This window comes from Nelumbo lutea, chromosome 2, assembly GCF_056320005.1.
Source record: "Nelumbo lutea isolate HS-2025 chromosome 2, American lotus-T2T, whole genome shotgun sequence".
In the NCBI taxonomy this organism is placed as follows: domain Eukaryota; kingdom Viridiplantae; phylum Streptophyta; class Magnoliopsida; order Proteales; family Nelumbonaceae; genus Nelumbo; species Nelumbo lutea.
This window is the reverse complement of record NC_142685.1, coordinates 20,809,242-20,833,118: the sequence shown is the minus strand read 5'-3', so window position 1 is coordinate 20,833,118 and position 23,877 is coordinate 20,809,242. Positions and strand designations below refer to the sequence as shown.

Below are 23,877 nucleotides of genomic sequence, written 5' to 3'. Positions count from 1 at the left end.
GATTATTAAAAAATTAGGCATGTTTCGAAAATCGAGACCCCATCAATTGGCATTTTATGCATCGGTGAATCATTTCCCTCAATGGTTGACTGATGTGTATTCTATGTGGTGCTTACCTGTCAGTACAAACATGAAAAACGGTGATGAAAATCACCTTATCAAACAGCATAGTATTGCTTACTGCCTACGTGACAGAAGCATTTTTATGTGAAAAATAGATCTTGGAAGTATAGGCGTTTTTTCTTGAAAATCGGTCCCAAAAAGTATCCACGCTTCCAAACACCATGTAAATTAAAAAAAAAAAAAAACACAGAATCTAGGCATTCATCAACCGAGTATAAACTTTCTGGGTCGAGTGCTCAGACACCATCTTGATGACGGACTCGTTTTCCAGTTCTTCAATTAACCTTTGAGCCAATGATGCATTTATCTGTAGAACAATTGAAACAAATCAAAGGAAAACAGATCAAATTAACACTCAGAAAGAAACCACGCATGCAACAGCAATTTTACAAAACAAAATTACGTTAGAACTTACCCCCAGCCTTTCCGATAGAACTGAAACTGTTATTGGCTTATATTTGGCAACTTCATTCTTCATCTTCTCCAAGGATTTCTCATCAAGTAAAACTTTGTTGTGCTTCTTGTCTTTAGTTTTCGATTTTCCCCACTTCTGTATCACAGAGGGAAAAAAAAACGATAAAAAATTTAATAACCCAAAGTATTGCATTCCTCAAACAACATGTACATCAAACCCGAAAGGTACGATCAGCAGGAGATCTTACCAACCAGCTGGTTGGCACCTTGCACTTTGGAACAACAACATTGAGTTGGCCTAGGGGTGATAAAGTGGAGTCCGGATCAGGTAGGCATGTCATTATAAGCATGTTAATGAATACTTCAAATTTTTTTGATGGGTTTTTGGATTGGGTTTGAGCTTCAATTCATCCTTCAAAGGTAGTGATGCATTTAAACAGAAACTAAATGGGTGGAACGCAATAGAAGCCCAGCCAAGCCCATTCTAACCCACCCAGCCTGCTAAAATTTAGAATACATGTCATGGGGCATAGTAGGGTTACTTTGACCCAAGTCCAGTTCCAATAAGTCAAGCTGGTTTACTTTCCTATTCAGGCAGTAGTAGTGAGGTGTGGGGATTGAAGTATGTGCCCTATGTTGAAGGCCCATTTACAATGGATCCTAGTCAACGCTTGTTAATGGCCCATCTAAGATCTTGTTCGTGGGCTAATAAGGCCCATTGAGAATCCAAATTAACCCTGTCTTTTCCCGTCTTTTTTCCTGTCTGCACACCATTACCAACTCCAAGCTGACACAGAGACGTGCAGGGAGCGAGAGAAATTCTCTCAGTTCTGTTCTTCTTCTTCAGTGGCTCAGATTTCAAACTTGGAAGGTTCTCCACTCAGAAAAAGGCAAACATTCTCAAAAAATGTAAGTTCCGATTCAATTTACTTTTTTTTTTTCACTCTCGAATTTTACTTTTTCGATCTTAATGTTTCTTCGGGGGTTTATAGAGTAGTTAATTTTTTGGTTCTCGATCCGAAACTGGGGGTATCACTTTCATCGAGTATCGTACATGAAAATGGGGCTGAACTGGGACATCTGAAGGAAGCCTCAGTTCAAACGGAATGTAGGAATGGAGATTTGATTTGAATAACAGGAAGTGGAATGGAGATTTGAGTTTCGAAACCTAAAGAAGATAGCAAAAAATAAGAGGTAAAATGGAGATTTGGGTTGAATAACGTACCTCCAAGAGAAGTTTGATGGTGGTGAGCTCTTTTTGTCAGGTTAAATGAGGGACAACGTAGGGCATTTACAAAATTGTAGAGGCCTATTTTTGTCTTTTAACATGGTCTAAAATGCATCTGATCACGTTAAGAAGTTGGCCGGCCTCTTTTGATTTCATATCTAAAATGGAGTTTTAAACCCATAATCAGACCAGATTCCAATTGTGCATAGCATCTGAAAAGCAACCTTCTCAGACCTTAGAGGTCTGAAAATAGTTATCAAACGCACCCTAAGAAGCAGGTTGTTGTTTTTCGATCGCCCCCCTACTCCACTTCACTGAATGTTGTAGCTTCACATAAGTAACATCCAGTTTCTAGTAAATAATTGAATGTGTGATTTAACTTTGATCTTCATAGCATCCAAGGCAAGTATCCACTTTAGTATAGATATAGATGAGGCTTTTGTTTTTAGTTGGTTAGATAAAAATCCCATTCCCAAATTAAGGGGGGCCTGGAGTGGCCATTCTCTTAGGTGGTGTTTGGAATTAATGCTGTTTCTTAAGAGGCACTTTTCTTAGGGTGCTGTATAACTAACCAAACATAAAGGAAAAACCAGATTTTAAACATGGCATTGATGTGATGCTGTTTTTTTAAGAAACGGCATTTTTGCCAAACACCTACTGAAATGGGGAAATGACATCCTACGACCACGAGGAATGGATCTAAAAGCAAACGGCATGGGCCATTATTCCTGAATCCTGATAATCAAAAGGCATAAAATTTTCATATACCACTAATAATTTTACTTTCATACCATCGAAAATACGAATTATTGCCAAACAAGGCCTAAAATTTTTAAAAACCACTGTAAAAGTTTAACGCGCATTAGCAGAGCAGGTGCCCAATTTTCCTTTCCATCACCGCCATTAGGAACTAGGGAGCCTTGGAAAATGGAAACCGGAAAGTGCTTACCGTCGAGGCCGTCCGATCAGAACGATACTTGCCTTGCCTCGTGGCTATCTTGTATCGTTTCGGTCTTATTCTCTTCCGGTACGATATGATATTATAGCGTACCGAAATCTAAGAGACTAGAGAAGATGGGAGAGGGAAGACAGAGTCCGACTCCGACAGGGAGAAAGCATTAGCTCAGCCTGACTTGACTCGATCTCTTTTTGACACGTGGTTTCTGTAAGATCTTACGCCTATAAATAACACAGCGGGGCCTCCACTTGTTATCGGGTTTTGTTTCTCTTCTTCGAAAAAAAGAAGAGCAGCAGAGGCCTTCAATCGAAACACTCCAAAAAGAAATAGGGGAGACCCCAAGAGCTGCTTCAAAACCAAAACCCTAGAGGCTTGCTCTCTCTCTCTCTCTCTGGGTTACCACTCTTCCTCCCCCTAAATCTACATCGTCGAAGCCGTCAAAGGTATATGAAGATCCGATCTCGTTATCGATTTGCTTTTCTCTTATTCCGATTTTATTTTTATTATCCTCTCAGATTTCATCGATCTGGGTTATGTATATTTTTTTTTCTTAAAATTCGATCTCTTTATTCTTCGATATGGATACGGATGCTGTCTTTAGGGATTTTTACAGATCGTTTTTGTGTGGTTTAACTTTTAACCAGAATCATGGTGTCGGACGCGAGCAAGAAGAAGGCAGCGGCAAAGAAGGCTGCGGCGGCTGCGAAGAGGGGAGGAAAAGCTGCGGCGGCTGCATCCTCGAAAGCGGCTGCAACCGAAGTGCAGAATGGAGGCAGCGTCGAGAAGCTAAGCAATGGGGTCGGTTCTTTGCAGATGTCCGATCGGACATGTACTGGAGTTCTGGCTTCTCATCCACTTTCGCGAGATATCCATGTATGTTTGGTCAATGCCACTTCGTTTTTTTTTTTTTTAATTATTTCACTACAAGCTTGAAACTGTACGAAAATTATAGCCTGGATGGGTCTGTAAATCAATGTTTAGGGACATCTCGTAGTAATCAAAATTAGGGATTTTTGTAAACTTACCTGACTGAAGCAGTATCTTCAACTTGCTATGTTTGTTGTAATGATTGCCGACTTTCTTTTGCATGTCTTTACCATTTTTAATATCAGATTTTAATGGAAACTGGTTAGTATATTAGATTGGTATGGCGGGAATGGTTTTTGCTCTCTTTTGGTCATACCATTGATGGTATTCTGATGTTTCAAATCATTTCTGATCAAACTTTGTTCTGTCATTAAGTTTGTGTTTACAGTGACTTGGGCTAATGTTTTTAGACCAAATATGTGGTTTTTTGGGGGATTGTCAAGATTGGTTAGCTTGATATACTCGTAAATCAGAATTCTACCTGCACTTCTCCGATCTTTTTCTTGTAGAAGGTCCTAGTTTTGTTAAATTGAGGATATATTTTTATTATAAGAATATCATCTGTTATCATTGAGGGGTCAGCATTTGATAATTGACTACATAAACTTGGGGGCTGTTTGGTAGCAGCTGGAATGGTTGAACTGAAAAGCTTATTTTTTTGTCCTTGGTGGCTGAATCCAGAGTTGGGTTCATTATTATACGCTTAATTTTTATTTTTAATTATTTTTTCCCATTAGAAGACAATGCAATAAGCCGTTCAGCTCAGGAACTTTAGCTGTTATCAAATGAGTGATTAATATTTTATTCTTAGTCATGCTTGGAGATATTAAGAAGCTGAACATATTGTTACTTTGCATGGATTTATTGTTGTTGTTGAATCTCATATTTCTCCATGGAAGTCAAATATTTTTATTCATTCCAATTCCATCTCAATCCTATCCAGATTTTTTTTTTTTTTTTGCATTCCTGTAATAGGTCATCAAACTGATGCTTACTGATTTATATGCGTGTACAGATAGAGTCCTTATCAGTTACTTTCCACGGTCATGATCTCATAGTGGATTCTGAACTGGAGCTCAACTATGGAAGGTCTGGTTAACTTTATAACCTACTCACTATACTGTTCATATAATTCCTTTTCATGTGGATATGTGGAACTGATGATTCATACTTGCCACCTTATTTATTGATTTCAGGCGCTATGGCTTGCTTGGATTGAATGGATGTGGGAAATCTACTCTCCTTGCAGCAATAGGGTGCAGGGAGCTTCCTATTCCAGACCACATGGATATCTATCACCTCACCAGGGAAATTGAAGCTTCTGACATGTCTTCCCTTCAGGCTGTAATAAGCTGTGATGAGGAAAGGCTGAGATTGGAGAAAGAAGCTGAAACCCTTGCAGCAGAGGTTTGTTTAGATAACTTGACAGTTTGAGGATTTGACTGAAGAGCTTGTTTTTTCTTTTTTTTTTTTTTTTTTTTCTTGCAGATACTGTATTGTTTAACTTTGTGCCTCTTCAGGATGGTGGTGGAGGAGATACTCTGGAACGCATTTATGAGCGTTTGGAAGCATTAGATGCATCAACTGCAGAGAAACGTGCTGCAGAGATCTTATATGGTCTTGGTTTTAACAAGAAGATGCAAGAAAAGAAAACTCGGGATTTTTCTGGTGGTTGGAGAATGAGGATTGCATTAGCACGAGCCTTGTTCATGAACCCAACCATTTTGTTGCTTGATGAACCTACAAACCATCTTGGTATGTTTTAATGACCCTAGTGAAGATCTGATGTTGTAAAGAAACGAATCCAGGTCTATGATTCTTTTATATCTATCTGTTTCTTGTGTCTAGGTTGCAAGACCAAATATCTCTGTGCTATCAATGCAAAATATCCGGTCTACATTTTTAATTTCTGTTTTTGATAATATGCTCAATGGAAATTGTCATTGCTGGAGAACTAGTCGTTCTTATCATAACAAAAAAATAATGTCTTATTGTGCTATCAATGCAAAATATCCGGTCTACATTTTTAATTTCTGTTTTTGATAATATGCTCAATGGAAATTGTCATTGCTGGAGAACTAGTCGTTCTTATCATAACAAAAAAATAATGTCTTATTGGTAGAATTGTCATGATCTTTTAAATACAAGTTTTGATTTTTCTGAATACTTAAGCCTTCTCTTGTTAAGAAAAGAAACTTGTTTGCATCTTATAATCTAAAGAGTTACTTGTACATGGTATCTTATGGCCTACCTACGCTAGATAATTTGATATTATTTTGGTGATGGTGCTTTGTGGTGTAGTAAAGGTAGCGCGCCAGTCATATATGTGGAAATTTTTGTGCTACATTTTATTTTGTTATAAAGAGGAGAAAAACAATATTTTTACAATATAAGGGGAAGACACATCTGAATTCTTGTAAGTGGTTTTCCCCCTTCCACATAAAACTGAATGGGGTCTTAGTAATTGGTAATTGCTACCTATTTTCGTATTTTGTATTTCTTTATCAATATGACAATAGGTATCTTCTTGTCCATGTTAGCAACATTGTTTAGTTGCTGTGTTGAGACAACCTTTCCTGGTTCGCTTCCTTGATTTTGTTTTTGGGTGGTAATTTATGACACATGGCCCTGATTGATGTCCCAAAAAAACACCTTTCTAGAAGATGGAAATATCAGTTTCTATGCATTATTATGATCACTTTTCTTGTTTCCTTTTAACAGGGACTTGAGTTCCTTTCATCAAGAAGATGTGCTCCTAATCATTATCCTGAAAAAAATATCAGTGTGTTCACTTGTATATATTGTTATTAACACTTCTCTGTTGGTCCTTTTCACGTGGACTTGTGCCTTTTTTATCACAAAGGAGATTTGCCCAACCAAGATACTTGTTTTTGTGTTAACTGACTGATGTTCCTGAATTCTGTCCAATTGTATTAACAGTCTAGGACAATTTGTTGCTCATCTTTTTTATGTGCGTTGTACAGATCTAGAAGCCTGTGTCTGGTTGGAGGAGACACTGAAGAAATTTGACCGTATCCTAGTTGTGGTGTCACACTCCCAGGATTTCTTGAACGGTGTCTGCACAAACATTATCCACATGCAGAACAAGAAGCTGAAGCTCTATACTGGTAACTACGACCAATACGTTCAAACACGTGCAGAACTTGAAGAGAACCAGATGAAACAATACAAGTGGGAGCAGGAACAAATTGCATCAATGAAAGAGTACATTGCACGGTTTGGACATGGTTCTGCAAAGCTGGCACGTCAAGCACAGAGCAAAGAGAAGACACTGGCAAAGATGGAGAGGGGCGGTCTGACAGAGAAGGTGGTGAGGGACAAGGTGTTGGTTTTCCGTTTTACCGATGTTGGAAAGCTTCCACCACCAGTACTTCAGTTTGTGGAGGTCACGTTTGGATACACACCTGATAATCTTATTTACAAGAACCTTGACTTTGGGGTGGACCTAGACTCGAGGATAGCATTGGTGGGGCCCAATGGAGCAGGGAAGAGCACACTGCTGAAGCTGATGACAGGGGATCTAGTTCCTCTTGATGGAATGGTCCGGCGCCACAACCACCTTAGAATTGCACAGTTCCATCAGCACTTGGCTGAGAAACTTGATCTGGAGATGTCTGCACTCCAGTTCATGATAAAGGAATATCCTGGAAATGAGGAAGAGAGAATGAGAGCAGCAATTGGGAAGTTTGGGCTGACAGGCAAAGCACAGGTAATGCCAATGAAGAACCTGTCTGATGGACAAAGGAGCCGGGTGATATTTGCGTGGTTGGCATGGAGACAACCACACATGCTATTGCTGGATGAGCCTACCAACCATCTGGACATTGAGACAATTGACTCCCTGGCGGAGGCCCTGAATGAGTGGGATGGAGGATTGGTACTGGTGAGCCATGACTTCAGGCTCATCAACCAGGTGGCTGAAGAGATATGGGTATGTGAGAACCAGACTGTGACCCGGTGGGAAGGTGACATTATGGATTTCAAGCAGCATCTGAGAAGCAAGGCTGGTTTGTCTGATTGAGGTTTGACGCAGGTAGGGACCGAGTCACTGAGGATCTATTTTATTCATATAGTTTCTACGACTTTTTTATCATTACATGCTCCTTTTTTTTTTTTTGTCGAAGTGGGGATGATGACGACGATATCAAGAGGGCGGAGCAATACGTTGAGGCCGGAGATGGGGCGGGTATTATTACAGAGCCTAACCCTGGAGGTCCAATTTTCTCTGCTAGATTAGTAGAAGATTGATGATGTCTTTTTATATATTTGTTTGGTTAATTAATTAGATAGATGGAGATGGCTGGAGGAGAGTTGTATAACACTACCTTTCAAAAGATACTATTTGAGTGGACCTTGTTTTACCATGTTTTGATTTGGTTCCTAATTCCCAATTTTATATTTAGCTATTATTCCTAGTGAGTTTGTGCATTGTAGCTACAGCCTGAAGTTGTTTTGTCCTAGGTTGAATTTGGGTCTGAAGGTTTGCATTTTGGCAGATCTCCAAGGCTCCGATGGAGGATTTATTGGCCAACCTCAAAATTCCTCAAAAGCGGGGAGGCCATGCTAATTCATTTAATTTATCCTCACAAAGGGCCCTCTAGTTCACTTGACACTTTCAAGGGTCAGTTTATTTTCAACTGTCAAGGAAGGTTTTAGTAAGCAGATTCTGTTTTGAAAACTAATTGCAAGGAACCGACTGTTTATCATATTCTGTTTTGAAAACTAAATGCACTTGCCCGGTTAAGGATTTTTTAGAAAACACTTTCCTGGTTTACTTATGTTCTTTGATTTGTGAGGTAAATAACACAATGACTATTTTAACTCAAGTGTTATTCAAGTGTTGTCAATTTTTTTCAAGTGAGAGTTATTTTTCTACTCAAGTGATACGTATCATTTATTGATACCTAAAAAACAAATTCTCTGATCTTCACATAAATTTGAAAAATAATATGGGTTTCTTGATCAATGAGCACATAAATTTGAAAAATAATATGGGTTTCTTGATCAATGAGAACCAAAATTTCATTGACCAAGTTAAAAAAAGAATACACCCTAAAACAACCATCCCCTATTATCGTTTCATTTCTTGTGTTGGGCTGGTGGGCCTAGTCACCATGGTATACTCCAGGTACGACGTGGAGTCATACTTTGTGAGGGCCTGCTAGTATTTGAGCGATTTCTTAAAGGCCTCCACTGCCTTGGCCGTTGTCTTAGCCGCCCTCTTCTCTCTCTTGGTCGCTGTCTCAACAACCCTCTTCTTCGCCTCGATTGCCCGCTTCTCGGCCTCAGTAGCCCGCCCTTCGGCCTGGGTCGCTCGCTACTCAGCCTCTGTGATGATGCTATCGAGGCGAACCCTCTCCTCTTGCTCCTGGACGAGGTGGGCCTGTGTTTCCTTCAGGTCGGCCTCTAGCTTTGTTCGAAGTAGCTGCTCGTCCTTGTGGGCCTTCTTGAATGTGCCCCACTTGCCTTCAGTAGTGGTGATAGCCTCTTAGAGCTTCTCCTCCTTTTCGAGCCTGTCCAAGTGAGCCAAGTGAAGCTCATCCGGTCTCCCAGATCGACAAAATGGAGACATGCCTGCAACAAGAGTCATCAGTAAGGACTACAACAAAGAAAGAACAAAAAGACGAAGTATGAAGACAAAATGTTACCTCGGCCAAGTGGTAAAGACCCTTGTCATGGATAGATTGAAGCTCGCTCTGTATCATCCTGAAGCAATCCCTCGAGAGGATCACCCTGCTCACCAGGGCCTTCTTCACCATCGGGGGCAAAAGACATAGGAGGACTATTCGGCTCGTCCGGCAAGCTCTTGTGCTGATGTGGGTGTTAGACAGTTTATGCCCTTAGCTCCAATCAAAATTATATACATTATGACATTTAATGTAAATGAATAAAGTACATATTTGATTTATGTTATTATGGTGTGCTTCTGTGTAATACCTTAAACTGGACACATATGGGACTCGTGTTAGTTTAGAATCTTCACAACTGCTGGATCCCCAGATTTATCCTACCAAGGCTGACACTGATGTGTTACCAAGTTGGTTGGGGTGGCTTGTCTCAGCTGCCAGGGTGAGACCTGAGGTACATATAGTGTGGGTTTTCTTGAAACCCTGAACCAGACCAGAATTCTAGTATTGCCCTGAACCTTGGAGATAGATGGGCAAAACTGGAATGTTACAACTGATCCCTAGACTCGATTATGATACTGCACTAGGTGTCGGATTGAAGTGTCTTTGATATGCCAATCAGTGAGATCCTTAGAGGGGGTCAAAACCTGGGTATGTTGGGACAGTTCAAGAATTTATCTGAGTGGGTGATCATAGTGATAGGATCAACCCCTTTGTTGGACAAAGTGAATGATCGGGGATGCACTCTCTCTGATGGAAACCAAAACTGCCGGTAGTCGATTTCAATCGTTGAAATTTGTTTTGCAATATATATATATATATATTATGATTTCAAAATATTTGCAAAAGGTTTTAATTCCCGGGATCCATGTGAGAAGAGAGTGCAACACTGTACCTTGCAGCCGAGGGAGATGCTCTCTCTTGTTGGGCATTGCTTGATCATTATGGGCTTAGAGGTTAAGTATAAGTGTAAGACTATTGAGGGTAATACCTGATGAGCTAATCTTGCATTTGCCCACAGTCCTTGGGTTTTTATAAGGTGGTTTGACCCAACGACCATTTAGTGTAAATGTTGGGCCCATTAAGAGCCCATGGTAATGGACTCGGGGGTTCACTGTATCCTACAGTGAATTTGGTCAGACCTTGTAATAGAGGCTGGACTGAACCCATGTGGTTGATGTGTAGATTAATGTTTGGGTTCCACACAATACAAGGATATCCAACTGGGCAACAGTTTGGAGGTTAAGTGAGGACATAAGACTTAATGGGCTTAAAGTCCAATTCGAACTAGCTTAATGAGATTAATTAAAGAGGGGCGGTTTTGGGATTTAGATCAGTAGATAGGATAAGAGATTGTCTCTATCCACTCAGAGAGTCCAGATCCAAATAAATATTTGGATCAGGAAACTCCCAATTAGATTAGGAGGGCTGATCTTTATCTGTAGATAAGATAAGGGATTATCCTTATCTCTTTAAAGAGAGTCCAGATCCAAATACAAGATTTGGATTAGGAAACTCCTAATGGGATGAGAGGCTCTCTTTAAAGGCTATAAATAGAGGAGCAGAGAGTACCTCCAAGATACAATTCAGTTCAGAGGTTACAAAGAGAAAAGAACCTGCAGTTCGAATGCTCATGTTTTCTGCTCTCTCTCCTGCTCTTGCCGCCATACCTGTTCGATCTCCACTCTGGGAGCAATCAAGAAAGGGTTCTTGATATCACCTTTTGACAGAAAAGGTGATCTGAACTCGTGCTCACTTGCCCTCCATCAGATTCTTGCTGAAGAGCCATCTTGTTGATTCTGCTTCATCCTACACCATGCCATTTTCAGTAGAAGCAGTCTTTGGATTCATCCTTGGGCGTGAACACCTTCATTGGAGGTTACTATTACTTCGTATCAGGTATAACCCTCCACTCTCTTGTGGTTTCAGATTTGGTCTAGTTTATGTTCAAGATTGATCATTAAAAATGCAATTTTCTAAAATAGAGAATGTGATTCCCACGTGGGAGAGATAAATTTTTGAAATTTTGCCCAACCTTCCTACAGGGTTCGGCCATCCATATGATGGATCTCTCAACTCTTCAGTGGGGACTATTTGGCTCATCGCGACGTCCCCAGTAGGATGCTCATCGTGGGCCGCCTTCTTTGGTGGCTGCTTTCTCAGGGCCTCCTAGGCAGGCCTCTTCTTACCCACCTTGGCCACCTCAATAGGCTTCTTGGTCGTCTTGGTCGGCTTCTTGGCCCCCTCGACTGGCCTCTTCCCCTTGTCCCCTCGACCTATGGAGACTTGTTGTTGAGTGGCCCCCTTGGCAGGGACTTATTGTTGAGCGGCCCCCTTGGTGGGAACTGATGCCCGCTCATCTCTCGCAGGCACAACCTCAGTAGGCCTTCTCGGCGTCTGCCCTCCTTCTTTCTTGCTCGCCTGTGCCTTCTTCTTGGCATGAGCACTCTCCAACAACAAATTCTTAGCATGCATTGGCACATCTACAAAAGGAAGACAATGAATCAGGACCACCAAACAAGGATGAGGGGAACATGTAAAAAAAGCTATGAAGCCTCTCCTATCGAGGGGGGCAGGGCTGAGCCTTGCGAACACTAGGGGAAGCTCCTTCTCCACCAAAGGCTTGGCTTTGACCATCCCCAGCATGATTAGGTGAGCCATGACAGTAGCTTCCTCGTCCCGAAGCAGAGGAGGACACTTCTCGATTATCGTGTAGGCCTTTCCCCACTTCGTCTGAACGACCAACCTTTGGGGTAAGAGGTAAAAAAGAATTTGCCCTTCCAGTTGTGGACTGATGTGGGGCTATCAATGGGTCTCCCCCTCCATGGCTGAAGATAGTACATGCTGGCCTCGGAAGAGTGCTTCATCGGCACAAACACGACACGAAATATCTTCGGGGTCAACTCCACGTCCCAAAATTGAGCCAACACTAGCATAGCTACGAGGGTCCTAATGGAATTGGGGATGAGTTGACTTATCGTGATGCCGTACCACTCCAACTCTAAGAAGTGCTAGTATATACAAATTTCCCCCTCATCAGGGGTCCATGATTGGTCACCGAGGTCGGGGACCTTAAGTTGGTAGGAACGAGGTATATGAAACCTCCTAGCTAGGGCTTTCACCTGGTCCACGTCCAGAGTGCTGTCGAACTCCGAACGCAGAAGGCCAGCTAGGGCCACCCTTTGGGTAGCGCTTTTGACCACCGTCCCCGGGATGGGGTTCGAGATCTGCTCCCCCTCAACTTGGGGGGACCCCTCTACTTCCCTCAGCATCACGGATGCGACACTCTCATAGGGAGGGTCATCGCCTCGGCTGCTGCCCTCGATACCCCCGGAGGCTACTCTCTCCCTCAGCACCATCACCTCTTGCTGAAGGGGGACAACGACTAGCGGACCTAAGGGAGAATGGGGGGAAGGAGTCTGAAGAGAGCTTCCTTCTGAACTTGTCGGAAGTTCATAGCATTTAGGGCCAAAATCAGAGAAAGACATGGTTTTCAGAATTACCTAGAGATGGAGAGGAAAAGGAGGAAAACGAGGTGTGTCTGAGAGTAGAGTTCACTAGATAGCAAGGGCGTCTAGAGACAAATGACGAAGAAAAACTGCCACTAAGGCCCCTATTTATAGAGAATGAACGGCTCAGATCTCGTCGGATCCAACGGTCGTGAGGCCTTCGCCTTCGCTAACCATCCACGGTGTGACTTAGTGCCCAGCCTCGGGGAAACGAAACGACGCCAAGTGAACCAGTGCATGCCCAGACTCAGGGAAACGAAGTGATGCCTAGTGAACCGGCACCCAGCCTCGGGAAGATGAAACGACGCCGAGAACCGATGGGCTCATTCGTCGCAACCCATCGGTTCGGGTGCACAGAGCTGATGGATATGTAGACCGGTTCGCCCAGAGCGCGCCCGTCCCCCCTATGGAAGACTCTCCTTGTGCCAGACCCATACCGAGCACAACCCTGGCATGCTCGCTCGCGAATCCCGTACCGTGCATGGCCCCAGACCGTCGCCGCGTGAGTACAAGGCACAGGCTCGACTCAGTTGAGGCCCCACCACATTGGGCTCCCTAGCCGAAGCCGAGGCATCCACAACTTCACCTCGCTTTCGCAAATTGAAATCAGGCTGAAGCAGAAGTGAGATGAAGGCGATGCCACTGTAGGGTACACTTTGTTGAACAAGCCCGATGGCACCTACCAATATCAGCACTCCCTTTGGCCAAAGCCGAGGCCCCTTCCGAACCCCCACCTTGGCCTCGGGAGCACGCTCAGGGTTACCTGACACGGACTAGGCGGACCCAATCACAGGGCGCCGCATGGTTTTGGTAGAGCATCTTGCCAAGCCCTTGTATAGCTTGCATCTAGACCATCCGAGCCCAACTACTCCCTAGTAGCTCCGACTATAAATACAAGGCACCCCACAAGGTAAAGGATTCAAAACCCTTGTGATCTCTAGTGCTCTCTCCTCCAAGGAGTTAGCGCTATCTGAGACCACATCTGGACCCCTCGGATCCAGACTCACTACTTACCTTGCACGCATACTAACGATTCGCCTTGGCCTCGGCTCATCTCCTTTGAACGCTCAAAGCCTTTGGCCTTCCTTTGAAACTTGGGAGCAAATTTACTTTATTGCCCTCGACAAAACCTAGCGTCAACAATTATTATTATTATTATTATAATTATTATTTTATTTTGGTTTCATTAGGCTACACAACGAGGATAGCCTATACCTCCATAAATGGTATACCCATAACTCTCCAACTAAGGGTGCTTATGGTTCAATTAACTGAATTGTGGGCTTACTTTTGAAATGGAATCAGTACTACTAGCTTTTAGAAAATCGGTAACTAAAATTGAACCAAAGCAGATTGGCTAACTAGTTGATCAGTTCGATTAATTGTCGGTTTGGTTCATCGGCTCTTTGGTTTTTTATATTTATATTATATATTGTAAATAAATATATAAATATATAACAAAAAACTAGAAATATATGTATATATAATATTACATTTTAAATAATAAATAAGCTATTATATATTATACATGTTTATTAATTTATAATATATAGATAATATAAAATATATATGAAAAACATATATAAATATACATATAATATATAGAAATATATGTATACTGGTTAGTTTGGTTAATCATCGTTTTTTATATTGGTTAACTGGTACCAAATTGGTACCTTTGGTTTTTTTGAAAATACTGAAGCCAAACCAATCAGTTTGGTTAATTGAAAATTTTGGTTTGGTCTCATTGGAACTCAAAGGCCCTAACGTCAATTGGCTCCTCCATTACTATCCCAACTAAAGCTAAGTTTGGAAGTGCATAAAAATAAGTGATTATTTTGGGCTGGGTCCATACCATTTGACCTGGAAACTGGTATCACATGTTAAAGTATTTAAACTGTTTGAGCCGTTTGACCTGGAAACTGGTGCCCAAAGCGGTTCCATTTTCGGGTCGGTTTAAAACCTTGTTTTTTTTGCTTTGTGGTTTTCTTCTATTTCAGGTTGTATATGTATATGTTTCCCTTAGGTTATGTTTGGTTTGAAGGAAGAGGTAGGGAAAGGTATGAAAACCTATACAAAGTTTTTAAAGGTTTCCTTACCTTTCCCTTATTTTTCCTACTTTTTTCTTCAAACCAAACATAGCCTTAATGTATATGTTTTCTCCATCTTTAATCTATTGTTTTTTTTTACCAACAATTGTGTATCAAACATTAATGTATATGTTTCCCCTGTTTCAGTTCAATTGGCGTTTATCAACTTTTGAGGTTCGAACTGCGTCCGGGTTAGTTAAATCTTTCGTTCTTAGAATTTTAGTTCAACCTAAACCTAAATCATTTACCTTGTGTGACTATCGAATCTCTATGATTTCGGCAGGAATGAAGTAAACAACAGGCGTTTTGGTACTTTATTTTCTCTCCCTCACCATTAAAATTACTTCTGTGGATGCCATCCGTTTAAATTTAAGGATGCATGACTTTGTTAAGCGGGGGTGAAAGTTGTTTTTTTGAAAAAACAAGTGCTTATTGTAGAAAAGGACCACCAAACACCCTATATAAAATAAGTATTTATTTTTTAAAATAAAAATTTGAAAAACCTGAATATCAAATGCAGCACTTGTTTTTAAGCATTTATTTTTGACATAAGCACTCGAAAATTTGGCCTAAGAACGAAATAAACCCAACACTTTGAATTCAATGTTTCAAAGAACAGTTTTGAGCATAGTACCCTTATTATTTGTGATGAAAGCAGAGAAGTAGACCAAATTCATTGTAGACGTCTTGGAGGTGAAGCTTGTGCTTGTTATGGAGTTAAACAGCATCGTAGAAAATGATGAGAAAGTATGATTTGAATTGCTAAAAAGGGATCAATAGGGAAAATTGGATTTTCCAAAAAAACTAACTCACGTATGATGCCTCATTTTAACAGATTTTGATGAATTACTATAGATGGGGACAATGATATCACTCAGGGGAGGTTTAAGTCTTTTACCATAAGGTTGCGTTTGGAAACATGCAATCAAGTGTGAATGCAAATATGTAGAGTGTAAAACGGTTCTTATATATTGTAAAGTTGGATTAGTTTAATTTGTACCACAAATTCACCTTCTTACCAAATAGACTTTTACCTGTAATGGATGCAAACATGAATTTTAATAAAGCATATACTTTTTTTTTTTTTTAATCAAAAGCCCACTTGAACGTAAATTTACTTCTTTTTTATTGTTATACTTTTATTATTAATGTAAATATGCATTTATCTATCATTTATCAATACATAAATGAAATATTGTCAAATACAAGCAAAAGTGAACCAGAGTGCAAATTTACCCGAACTTGAATTTATACTCCATTTGCATCATTTTCAAATGCAGCCTAAAAAGTTAAGAACAAAGTAGTTTATACTTTATAAATACCAAATTAGGGGTTATGACACTTAGCCCTTTTGCAATAAAGATCTCCCTGCAAGATTTCAGCACTTTACCCGTTGCTGTTACCATTATGTGAACTGTGAAGTATTCTCAAGTGACTCGCATGTATTGTATTGGACTACACATTTTAAAACCCGAAATTATCCTTACGCTAATTTATCGGGTAAATTACAGACTGTCACCTATACATCGGGGGTAATGATACTCAACTCCTTGAAACTTCATTTGTTACAAAGCCCACCTTGAGCTTTCAGATTCCAGCACTTTGCCCCCCATCTTAGTGATAGAGGTAAAATTGCTTAAATGCCTATCTGAAGTTTGGGGGGTTGAGAGAAGAAAATGCCTATGCCTTTAGTATTTATTTGATAAATAAACCTTTAGACTTAAACATTTGTTGTAAGCAAAGAACTCTGTTTGGCAATAACCTTTGAATTATTGGGGATTACCTACCATTTCCTCTAAATTCATCTAATCAGTGAATTATATTGGATCTTATTGGATCTTTTTCGTGTTTCCAATTGTTTTTGTATTTTTTTTTGTTTTTTCCTGTTTTTCCTTTTCTTTGCAATTCTCTAATTTTTTGTTGTATTTTTCCAAGTTTCCTAAGAATTTTTAGTTTTTTTTCTTCATATTTAGGTGTTTTTTTTTGTATTTACTTGTTTTTGATATTTGCTCATTTTCTTTGTTGTATTCTCCATTTTTTGTATTTTCTTATTTTTCATATTTATTGTTTATCTTGTATTTTTTGTACTTTTTTATATTTCCCTTTATTTCTATTTTTGTTGCACTAGAAAATGGGCACGTGTGTTGCACATAGAAATTTCAAATTATTATATATCATACTTATTTTTGTTTACTATAATGAATATATAATATTAGAGACATGCTTAATTCTTTTTTCTTTTTTGTTTTTTTATATTTTATCTATATTTATTTTTAATTTTTTTATTATGTAATTAAGGTACCATTGCTTAACCCATTTGATTTAAATGATTGAATTGATTACCCATCATCGAGTAGGAAGAAAATGGTTTGTTAGGTTAATTAATTTTCTAAAAATTGATTTTCATACTATTAAAATTAATATTGTAGATTTAATTAGTAGAATTTAATGATAAGAAACAAATATATCTTAACCATAGGATTTAATGAGAGAATAAGAGTTAACACTTTACATATGAGACTTATTGAGAGGGAATTGAAAATGGTTTCATTTCTAATTGGTTCTAAATTTTATATTCTATTTCCATCATTAATAAAAATATTATTTGTTTAACATGCATGTGTGCAAAAATTTCTATATATTTCTTTAGTTTTTTTATATTTTTGAATTTTTATTGTTTAATTATGGTATCATGGGTTAGTCCATTTGATGCAAATGGTTGAACTTTTTACCACCACCTAAAAGAGAATACAGTTTTGTTTCCTTAGAAATATAAATTTTTATATTATTAAAATTATTATGTATTGATTTAATTAGTAGAGTTTAGTGATGAAAAATAAAAATGACTTAAACATATAACTCAATGATGTATGAGGGTTAATACATTAAATGTGAGACTTAATAAAAGGGAATTGAATGAACTTAATAATAGTATTCAAATTACATTTTCCCCTTATAATAAAAAGGCATCATATTTCAAAAAGAGAGGTGTTTTAGTTAAGAAAAGTTCTAAAAACATAAGACTCCATTGATACATTTTATAATAGTAAAGATATAGATTTTATCATTTCTTTTTTTTTTTTTTTTGCAAAATGATCTCACACCCTCTATGAAAGTGCTATTGAACAAGAAAAATTCATTTTCAATGTCTCAAACAAGTGGATAATCTTCAAATATTGTGCTTTACAATGGGTATTTTTTAGTTTTCATTATTATTAGCCCATAAAATCTCTAACCGATCAACAACAACTAAGAAAATGAATTTGAAGATCAATTTCTTTTCTATTGGTAGATTACTTCTTTCTGTTTAATCAGACAGAAAAAAAGACTCGAAAGAAGGGGTTGTATTTGTATGCATGTAACACACTCGAAACATTTTGGGAAAATAGGCCTGCTACCTAAATTTACTAATTACACTCGCAGTGTTGACAGAACCATAGCCACAGAGGAATTGGATTTTTCTTCAATGATTTATATGAAATAGATTATGTAAAAGTGATATCATTTTGCCGGAATTCCTTTGTATCCTTGCAAATTGCAATGTGCTGAGAAATGCTAATATTCTTAATATTGCTCTGGCACTGGGAAGTATCTTTACTTCGAAACATCACTCACCATGATTCCTTGATCTTCAGTAACAATGCATGTATCTACATTCCTGGAAACAAGACACTCATTCTAAAATTTGAATCACTTAGTATCTATTAAATTAACAACTCAATCTTTTAATTTATCTCATATACACAAAACAGATGCATACACGGAGACTGGATTCCTGTTTAAGAACCCATAAATACATTGGTTCTAACAGCAGCAGAAGACATCTCTTGCAGTAGATGATTCAGATTTCATGGTCTCCACCCACATCAACTGCTCGACGAATGAGTTCTAGAAGATTTCCTGCTTTTCTCTTTGCTCGGTCTGTACCATTCTCTGACAATTCCTTCAATGCCTCTTCTGCCCCATGATCTCTTGCAATTTGCAGATGCTGCATATCACATGTACAGAGTGACCACAAAACAGCAGCAGCATTCTCCCGGTTGCGTGGCGACCCGGACCTCATCACCTCAACTAGAACTGGGATGGCGTTAGCCTGACCAATTGCTACCTTGCCTTCTTGGTGGCATGCAAGAATTGCCAGTATTGCAAGTGCCTCATCCACCATCCCTCCACCAGCATCTGTAAGCAACTTCATCAGTGGCACCACAATCCCAGCCCTCACGGCCCTCACCTTGTTTCCCTGATAAATTGATAGGTTAAAAATTGCAGTGGCAGCATCTTTCTTTCCTCTTGGACTTCCTTCACAAAGCAGATCAATAAGAGCAGGGATAGCCCCTGCCGCCCCTATTGCCACCTTGTTCTCATCTATGACAGACAAACTGAAAAGGGTAGCAGCTGCATTTTCCCTTGCTTCCATGCTGCCTTTTCTGAGCACATCTACTATATCAGGTATGGCTCCTGCGTTAACAATAATACCTTTATTGGTCTCATTTATGGACAGATTGAGAATTGCTGTGACAGCATGCTCTTGCGTCCTTGGATCAGGTGACGATAGTAATTCTACAAGCAGGGGGATAACTCCCGCCTCTGCAATACATACTCGGTTATCTGCATTCCTCTTTGCTAGCAATCGGAGCTCACCAGCAGCTGCCCTCAGCTCATCAGGTGACCCGTTTGATAACTTTTGTAGTAATGCATTGATGGCTGCTCTATCACAATCTGATGCAGAGCTTCCACACTTCTTGTTTCTACAACTCCCTTGTTTCTTTGGCAGTTCTACACCATTGCTCTCGCACCACTGAGCAATGAGGCTCTTCAACACATAGTTTGGTGTCAGGGCTGTGTGCAATAGAGTCTGCTGTGTCTTGGGACAAGTCTTGTGCCCAGCATCCAGCCATTTCTGAATGCAGGAACGTTCATAAGTCTGCAAAAAGAAGTGAACTAGTGATTAAGTTAAGAATATTGTTAAGCTATAGGTTGATATTCTTTAACACGCCCCCTCACACAAAAGCCCATTGGGCTGAAGCGTGAATAAGCACAGGTCCACCCATACCTTGTGCTGAAACTTATTTAATTATAATAGGGGTAACGAGGATCGGACACTAGACCACTTGGTCAAAATAGCTTTGATACCATCTCAAAGAACCATTCAACCTAAAAGCTTAAGCTGTTAAGGTGACGTCCTTGAATAGGTTGATATTCTTTAACACATCTCAAAGAACCATTCAACCTAAAAGCTTAAGCTGTTAAGGTGAGGTCCTTGAATAGGTTGATATTCTTTAACACATCTCAAAGAACCATTCAACTTAAAAGCTTAAGCTGTTAAACTGAGGTCCTTGAATAGGTTGATATTCTTTAACACATCTCAAAGAACCATTCAACCTAAAAGCTTAAGCTGTTAAGGCGAGGTCCTTGAATGGGTTGATATTCTTTAACAAATATTAAAATCAAATGCAGACTGCTTAGCTAAGGGGAGGTCCGAACCTGCCCAGTGGCGACAATGACTGGATCTTTCATCAGTTCGAGAGAAATTGGGCACCGGAAATCATCTGGAATGACAGGAGACCTGTGCTTAACAGAGCTCTTGTCATTCTCAGATGTTTCTCCTTCAGAACATCCTGTGAGTATGCAGTCCTTAAGTTTTCTGAGCAAAGCTGACATATCCTCAAGGCCTTCTCCTGGATCTCCGTCGGCGGAGATAACCATTTCGTGCAGAGCAATTGATTCTTTCTTTATATCATTAACGGTCTTGAGCTGCAGCTTTTCTGAAAGTCTTTTTAGAACGACTGGATCAGGGTCTTTTAGTTTCTGTGCTGTAGCCAAATCCAAGTATAGTTGGACATCCGGCGAATCCATTCTTCCCTTTGCCCTTTTGAATTGAGCATGCACGAGTTCAATCTGGATTACAATAAATCAATGTTCTTCAGTTTGTTAGGTGGTTTGCTATTCTTTATATCTAAGTGTCTCTCTCGTGGAAGTATAAACACTAAGAAAAACCCACAATCAAAGACAATAAAAAACTAATCAATTGGTTGCAAAAGGTACCTGCTCTTGAACTTCCTCCGACAAATCAAGTTTATCATAGGAAATCTGACTCAGTGCCTTCTCAATTTGTTCTGTTACCTTGTGGAACTTAGCTCTGATTCTATCTCTGTACAAAGCCTGCAAGCAGAGTTTAAGGCCCACATCAAAACCTGCTAAAACTGATTCATACATTCATCCATAATTAATGCGAGAATGTACACGGGAAATACCAATTTCTATGTTAGAGATTCTTATAAAAAAGGTTTCTTATAACAGCACTGCTTTCCTGTAACGAGGACTACAGAACCTAATTTCTATGTCAGAGATTCTAAATGTAGCCATTTCTTTTGTCTGCAGTTGCGAAGAAACATGAAAGCCCGCTATATTTTTGTTTTTTACTTTGTATGGACAAATCAAAAATAGATTTCAAATGCTAACAGTATAAATTAAAATTTAAATAATAGATAATTTCCTTGAGTATAAAACTTTGTTTCACAATTTCAACTATGAATTATCTGAAGAATCCGAAGAAATTACTTTTATGTAGTTAACCCCCCCCCTCCCCCCACCCCCACCTCCCCCCCCCCCCCCCCCCGCCCAAAAAAAAAAAAAAAAAAAAAAATCTGGTTTTAATAGCCAAACCAGAATGATCAATGAAGTAGCATTCATTACTTGATAGAGGTTGCTTCCCTCGTTAATCGATCGAAGAAGCTCCTTTGCCGACTCCAAGGCGACCTTCAACACTGCCAGAGCTCGAACCTCTTCCTTGCCCAGAGGCACCTCTCTGTCTTTCAATTCCTCAAAAAGAGGGCTCAACAGCTTCACCCTCCTCACAAGATTGCAGTACACCTTCTTGGATGTGTTTCGACACTCGGGAAACCCAGAAACCATCTTCACGATTTCAACGAGTTGGTCCACGACTTCCTTCGGTTCCTCCATTGCCACAGCTTAGGGCATCCAATTGAACCAAAAATCGAACAAGCAATCGCCTAGAAGCTCAGGAACGAACCTGAGTTTTACAAAATTCAAGACCAACGGGAGAAACCTAGATGAGAAAATCGATTATAAACTCAAGATATTCTTGCTCCAAAATCCCTAATAAGAGAATGGCAAGGTCTGAACATTGAATTGAAGATAAAGAAAATAGAACAACAGAAGAAATTTTATATTTTATAAATAGAAAAAGACCATAAAATAATTTTGGAAACACTACGCGGTCTCTTCTGGCAATGCCGAGAGCTGTAGAGAGAGAAGAGGTGACAGCGATTATCCTTTCGGACGAAGTCCGACGTGACGACCTTCTGATGTTTCATCCTTCACTTGTTTGACCAAACTACCTCCGCAGCTTGACAAAATCACCCTTGTTTGTTAATGGAACTGGATTTTCCTCCGAGGGCACTTTGGAACTTGCATGCAAGAAAGCCGTGCCCCGGAGACTCGCCGGCAGTGGGTCGGCTTAGTTCAGCTGTTAACGTACCACGGTATAAGTCTCCCTGGAACGCGACGTACCATAATTATCGTGTACTCGTAAAATAATTGTGCATTCAGAATGCCAAACGTAGGACTGACTTTGACCGGGCACTGTTAGAGTTGACCACGCCCTATCAGATCAGATTTTAGATGATGGACTGTAGACGGTGATTCGGTAAATATTTCTTACTTCTTTATAATACAACTAGAAGTGAGATGTCACCCATCAACTGAATAACACGGTTGATAGAGATAATGTGAAAGGAGGGCCCACATCTTTGAATTGATATCAGGATTGCAGTAATTTTCCATGTCAGGGATGGCAAGGCATTTGCATGTCTGGAGGATCGGGGCCCACTAGACACGGAATCTCTATTGATCTGGACGGTGGAAAACATGTGATAGGTCACTTGCTGTCTCGTAGAATATTGATTGAGATCGTGTCTACCTCCCTACCTAACCAATTTGTCAAGAGCGATCCAATCCATGAACTGCTTATGTGTCCAGACACGTGGCGATTCGACCTCTCGGGGGAATCACGAAACTGCCGACAAGCTGGGTACGCTGCCACATAAACAAGTGAATAAATCCTAAGCTGGTGACGTGCCCTGGGCCCACGTGAGTCACGCGGTGGAAGCCGTCTACAGCGCTGGTCAAAACTAGCGTATATGAGTCGTAAAAAGACGGGCCGGACTAAACTCAGAGCCGGTGCGACGCCGGCGTGAGAAAAACCATAATATTCAAATCTTGGTTGTTGCTGACTTGGAATATGAGAAGCCAATGAAAGACCGTAACATGGACGTCACGGAGTAAACAGTGAGTGGGGCCAAAATTGATGTGGTCGGTCGCCAAAGGGAAGAGTGAGAGGGTCGCATTATTATATTGTACGGCAGTAATGTGGCTAGTCTGTCGATCAATACCGTTGAACAACTTTTATGGTCAAAAAGATGGTGGGGCCAAGTACGATTCTGATTAGGTGATTGTTGAAGATTCTATTGTGACTGACAAAGATATCGACACCATTAAGATGGAATATTGTGCTGGCAATATGAGGAATGTGTGTTCGTGTGGACTGTGGAGCCAAGCCCCCACTCAAAAGTATCTGGCGTTGGTACTTGGGTTGGAAGTTGGAACATGTTGCGTGCCACGTGGCACTCGCCATGATGACGTGTCATCCTTGAACGGGTGGTTCTTCAGAAAACACAATCATTTTGTCTAACGATAAGATCTCAAAATGATGTGGCCCACTTGAACTTTGGACTTGGGAGAAGTTGTCAACTTGGCATTCCTGATTCCACCCGGGGGCCGGGGCCAGGGATGAGTTCTGGTAAAGCCTTATAGAACATTGGGCCAGATCCATGAGCCGTAAAAGCCCAGTGAGTGGAGATTCATTCTTAGTTTTTTGGTCAATGAAAATTCATCTCTTCAGTTTGTCAGAACTCACAATCTGATCTCTACCGTGAAAGGGTGATTGCTTGGATGATCCGGCCATATCAGGCTTTTGGGCTGATGTGGCGGCCATAGTTGAATGTTAACTTGTCTTAAA

General features: G+C 40.1%; 2 protein-coding genes and 1 pseudogene across 3 annotated transcripts; 1 reads left to right on the top strand and 2 right to left on the bottom strand.

Annotated features, from left to right (window-relative positions):
* Positions 1–316: 316 nt before the first annotated feature.
* On the bottom strand, positions 317–878 carry LOC148869052 (small ribosomal subunit protein eS25 pseudogene; annotated as a pseudogene).
* A 1,955-nt stretch (positions 879–2,833) lies between these two features.
* Positions 2,834–7,975, top strand: LOC148869051 (ABC transporter F family member 1-like). Its single transcript, XM_088967870.1, has 7 exons — positions 2,834–3,166; positions 3,368–3,596; positions 4,606–4,679; positions 4,787–4,997; positions 5,111–5,345; positions 6,575–7,644; positions 7,736–7,975. The coding sequence occupies exons 2-6, from the start codon at positions 3,372–3,374 to the stop codon at positions 7,630–7,632; spliced, it is 1,803 nt and encodes a 600-aa protein (XP_088823996.1). The 5' UTR covers positions 2,834–3,166; positions 3,368–3,371; the 3' UTR covers positions 7,633–7,644; positions 7,736–7,975.
* Positions 7,976–18,513: 10,538 nt separating this feature from the next.
* LOC148869050 (U-box domain-containing protein 14-like) lies at positions 18,514–22,340 on the bottom strand. Of its 2 annotated transcripts, none has more exons than XM_088967869.1 (5): positions 22,050–22,340; positions 21,534–21,870; positions 20,883–20,999; positions 20,322–20,735; positions 18,514–19,761 (listed from the first exon to the last, which is right to left on the bottom strand). In XM_088967869.1, exons 2-5 carry the CDS (start codon positions 21,798–21,800, stop codon positions 18,679–18,681), a joined length of 1,881 nt encoding a protein of 626 aa, XP_088823995.1. In that variant the 5' UTR covers positions 21,801–21,870; positions 22,050–22,340; the 3' UTR covers positions 18,514–18,678. The 2 variants fall into 2 exon arrangements, with proteins under 2 accessions (XP_088823995.1, XP_088823994.1); XM_088967868.1 differs by having other exon boundaries at positions 22,075–22,340.
* Positions 22,341–23,877: the final 1,537 nt, after the last annotated feature.

What these genes read in the sequence shown, in the direction of transcription:
- LOC148869051 (XM_088967870.1), top strand. Translation starts at nt 3,372, where the DNA reads ATGGTGTCGGACGCGAGCAAGAAGAAGGCAGCGGCAAAGAAGGCTGCG. An exon ending in CTGGAGCTCAACTATGGAAG is followed by an intron (nt 4,680 to 4,786) that starts GTCTGGTTAACT and finishes TATTGATTTCAG; the next exon opens with GCGCTATGGCTTGCTTGGAT. An exon ending in TGAACCTACAAACCATCTTG is followed by an intron (nt 5,346 to 6,574) that starts GTATGTTTTAAT and finishes TGCGTTGTACAG; the next exon opens with ATCTAGAAGCCTGTGTCTGG.
- LOC148869050 (XM_088967869.1), bottom strand. Translation starts at nt 21,800, where the DNA reads ATGGAGGAACCGAAGGAAGTCGTGGACCAACTCGTTGAAATCGTGAAG. An exon ending in AGGGAAGCAACCTCTATCAA is followed by an intron (nt 21,000 to 21,533) that starts GTAATGAATGCT and finishes CTCTGCTTGCAG; the next exon opens with GCTTTGTACAGAGATAGAAT. An exon ending in TCATTGTCGCCACTGGGCAG is followed by an intron (nt 19,762 to 20,321) that starts GTTCGGACCTCC and finishes TTCTTTTTGCAG; the next exon opens with ACTTATGAACGTTCCTGCAT.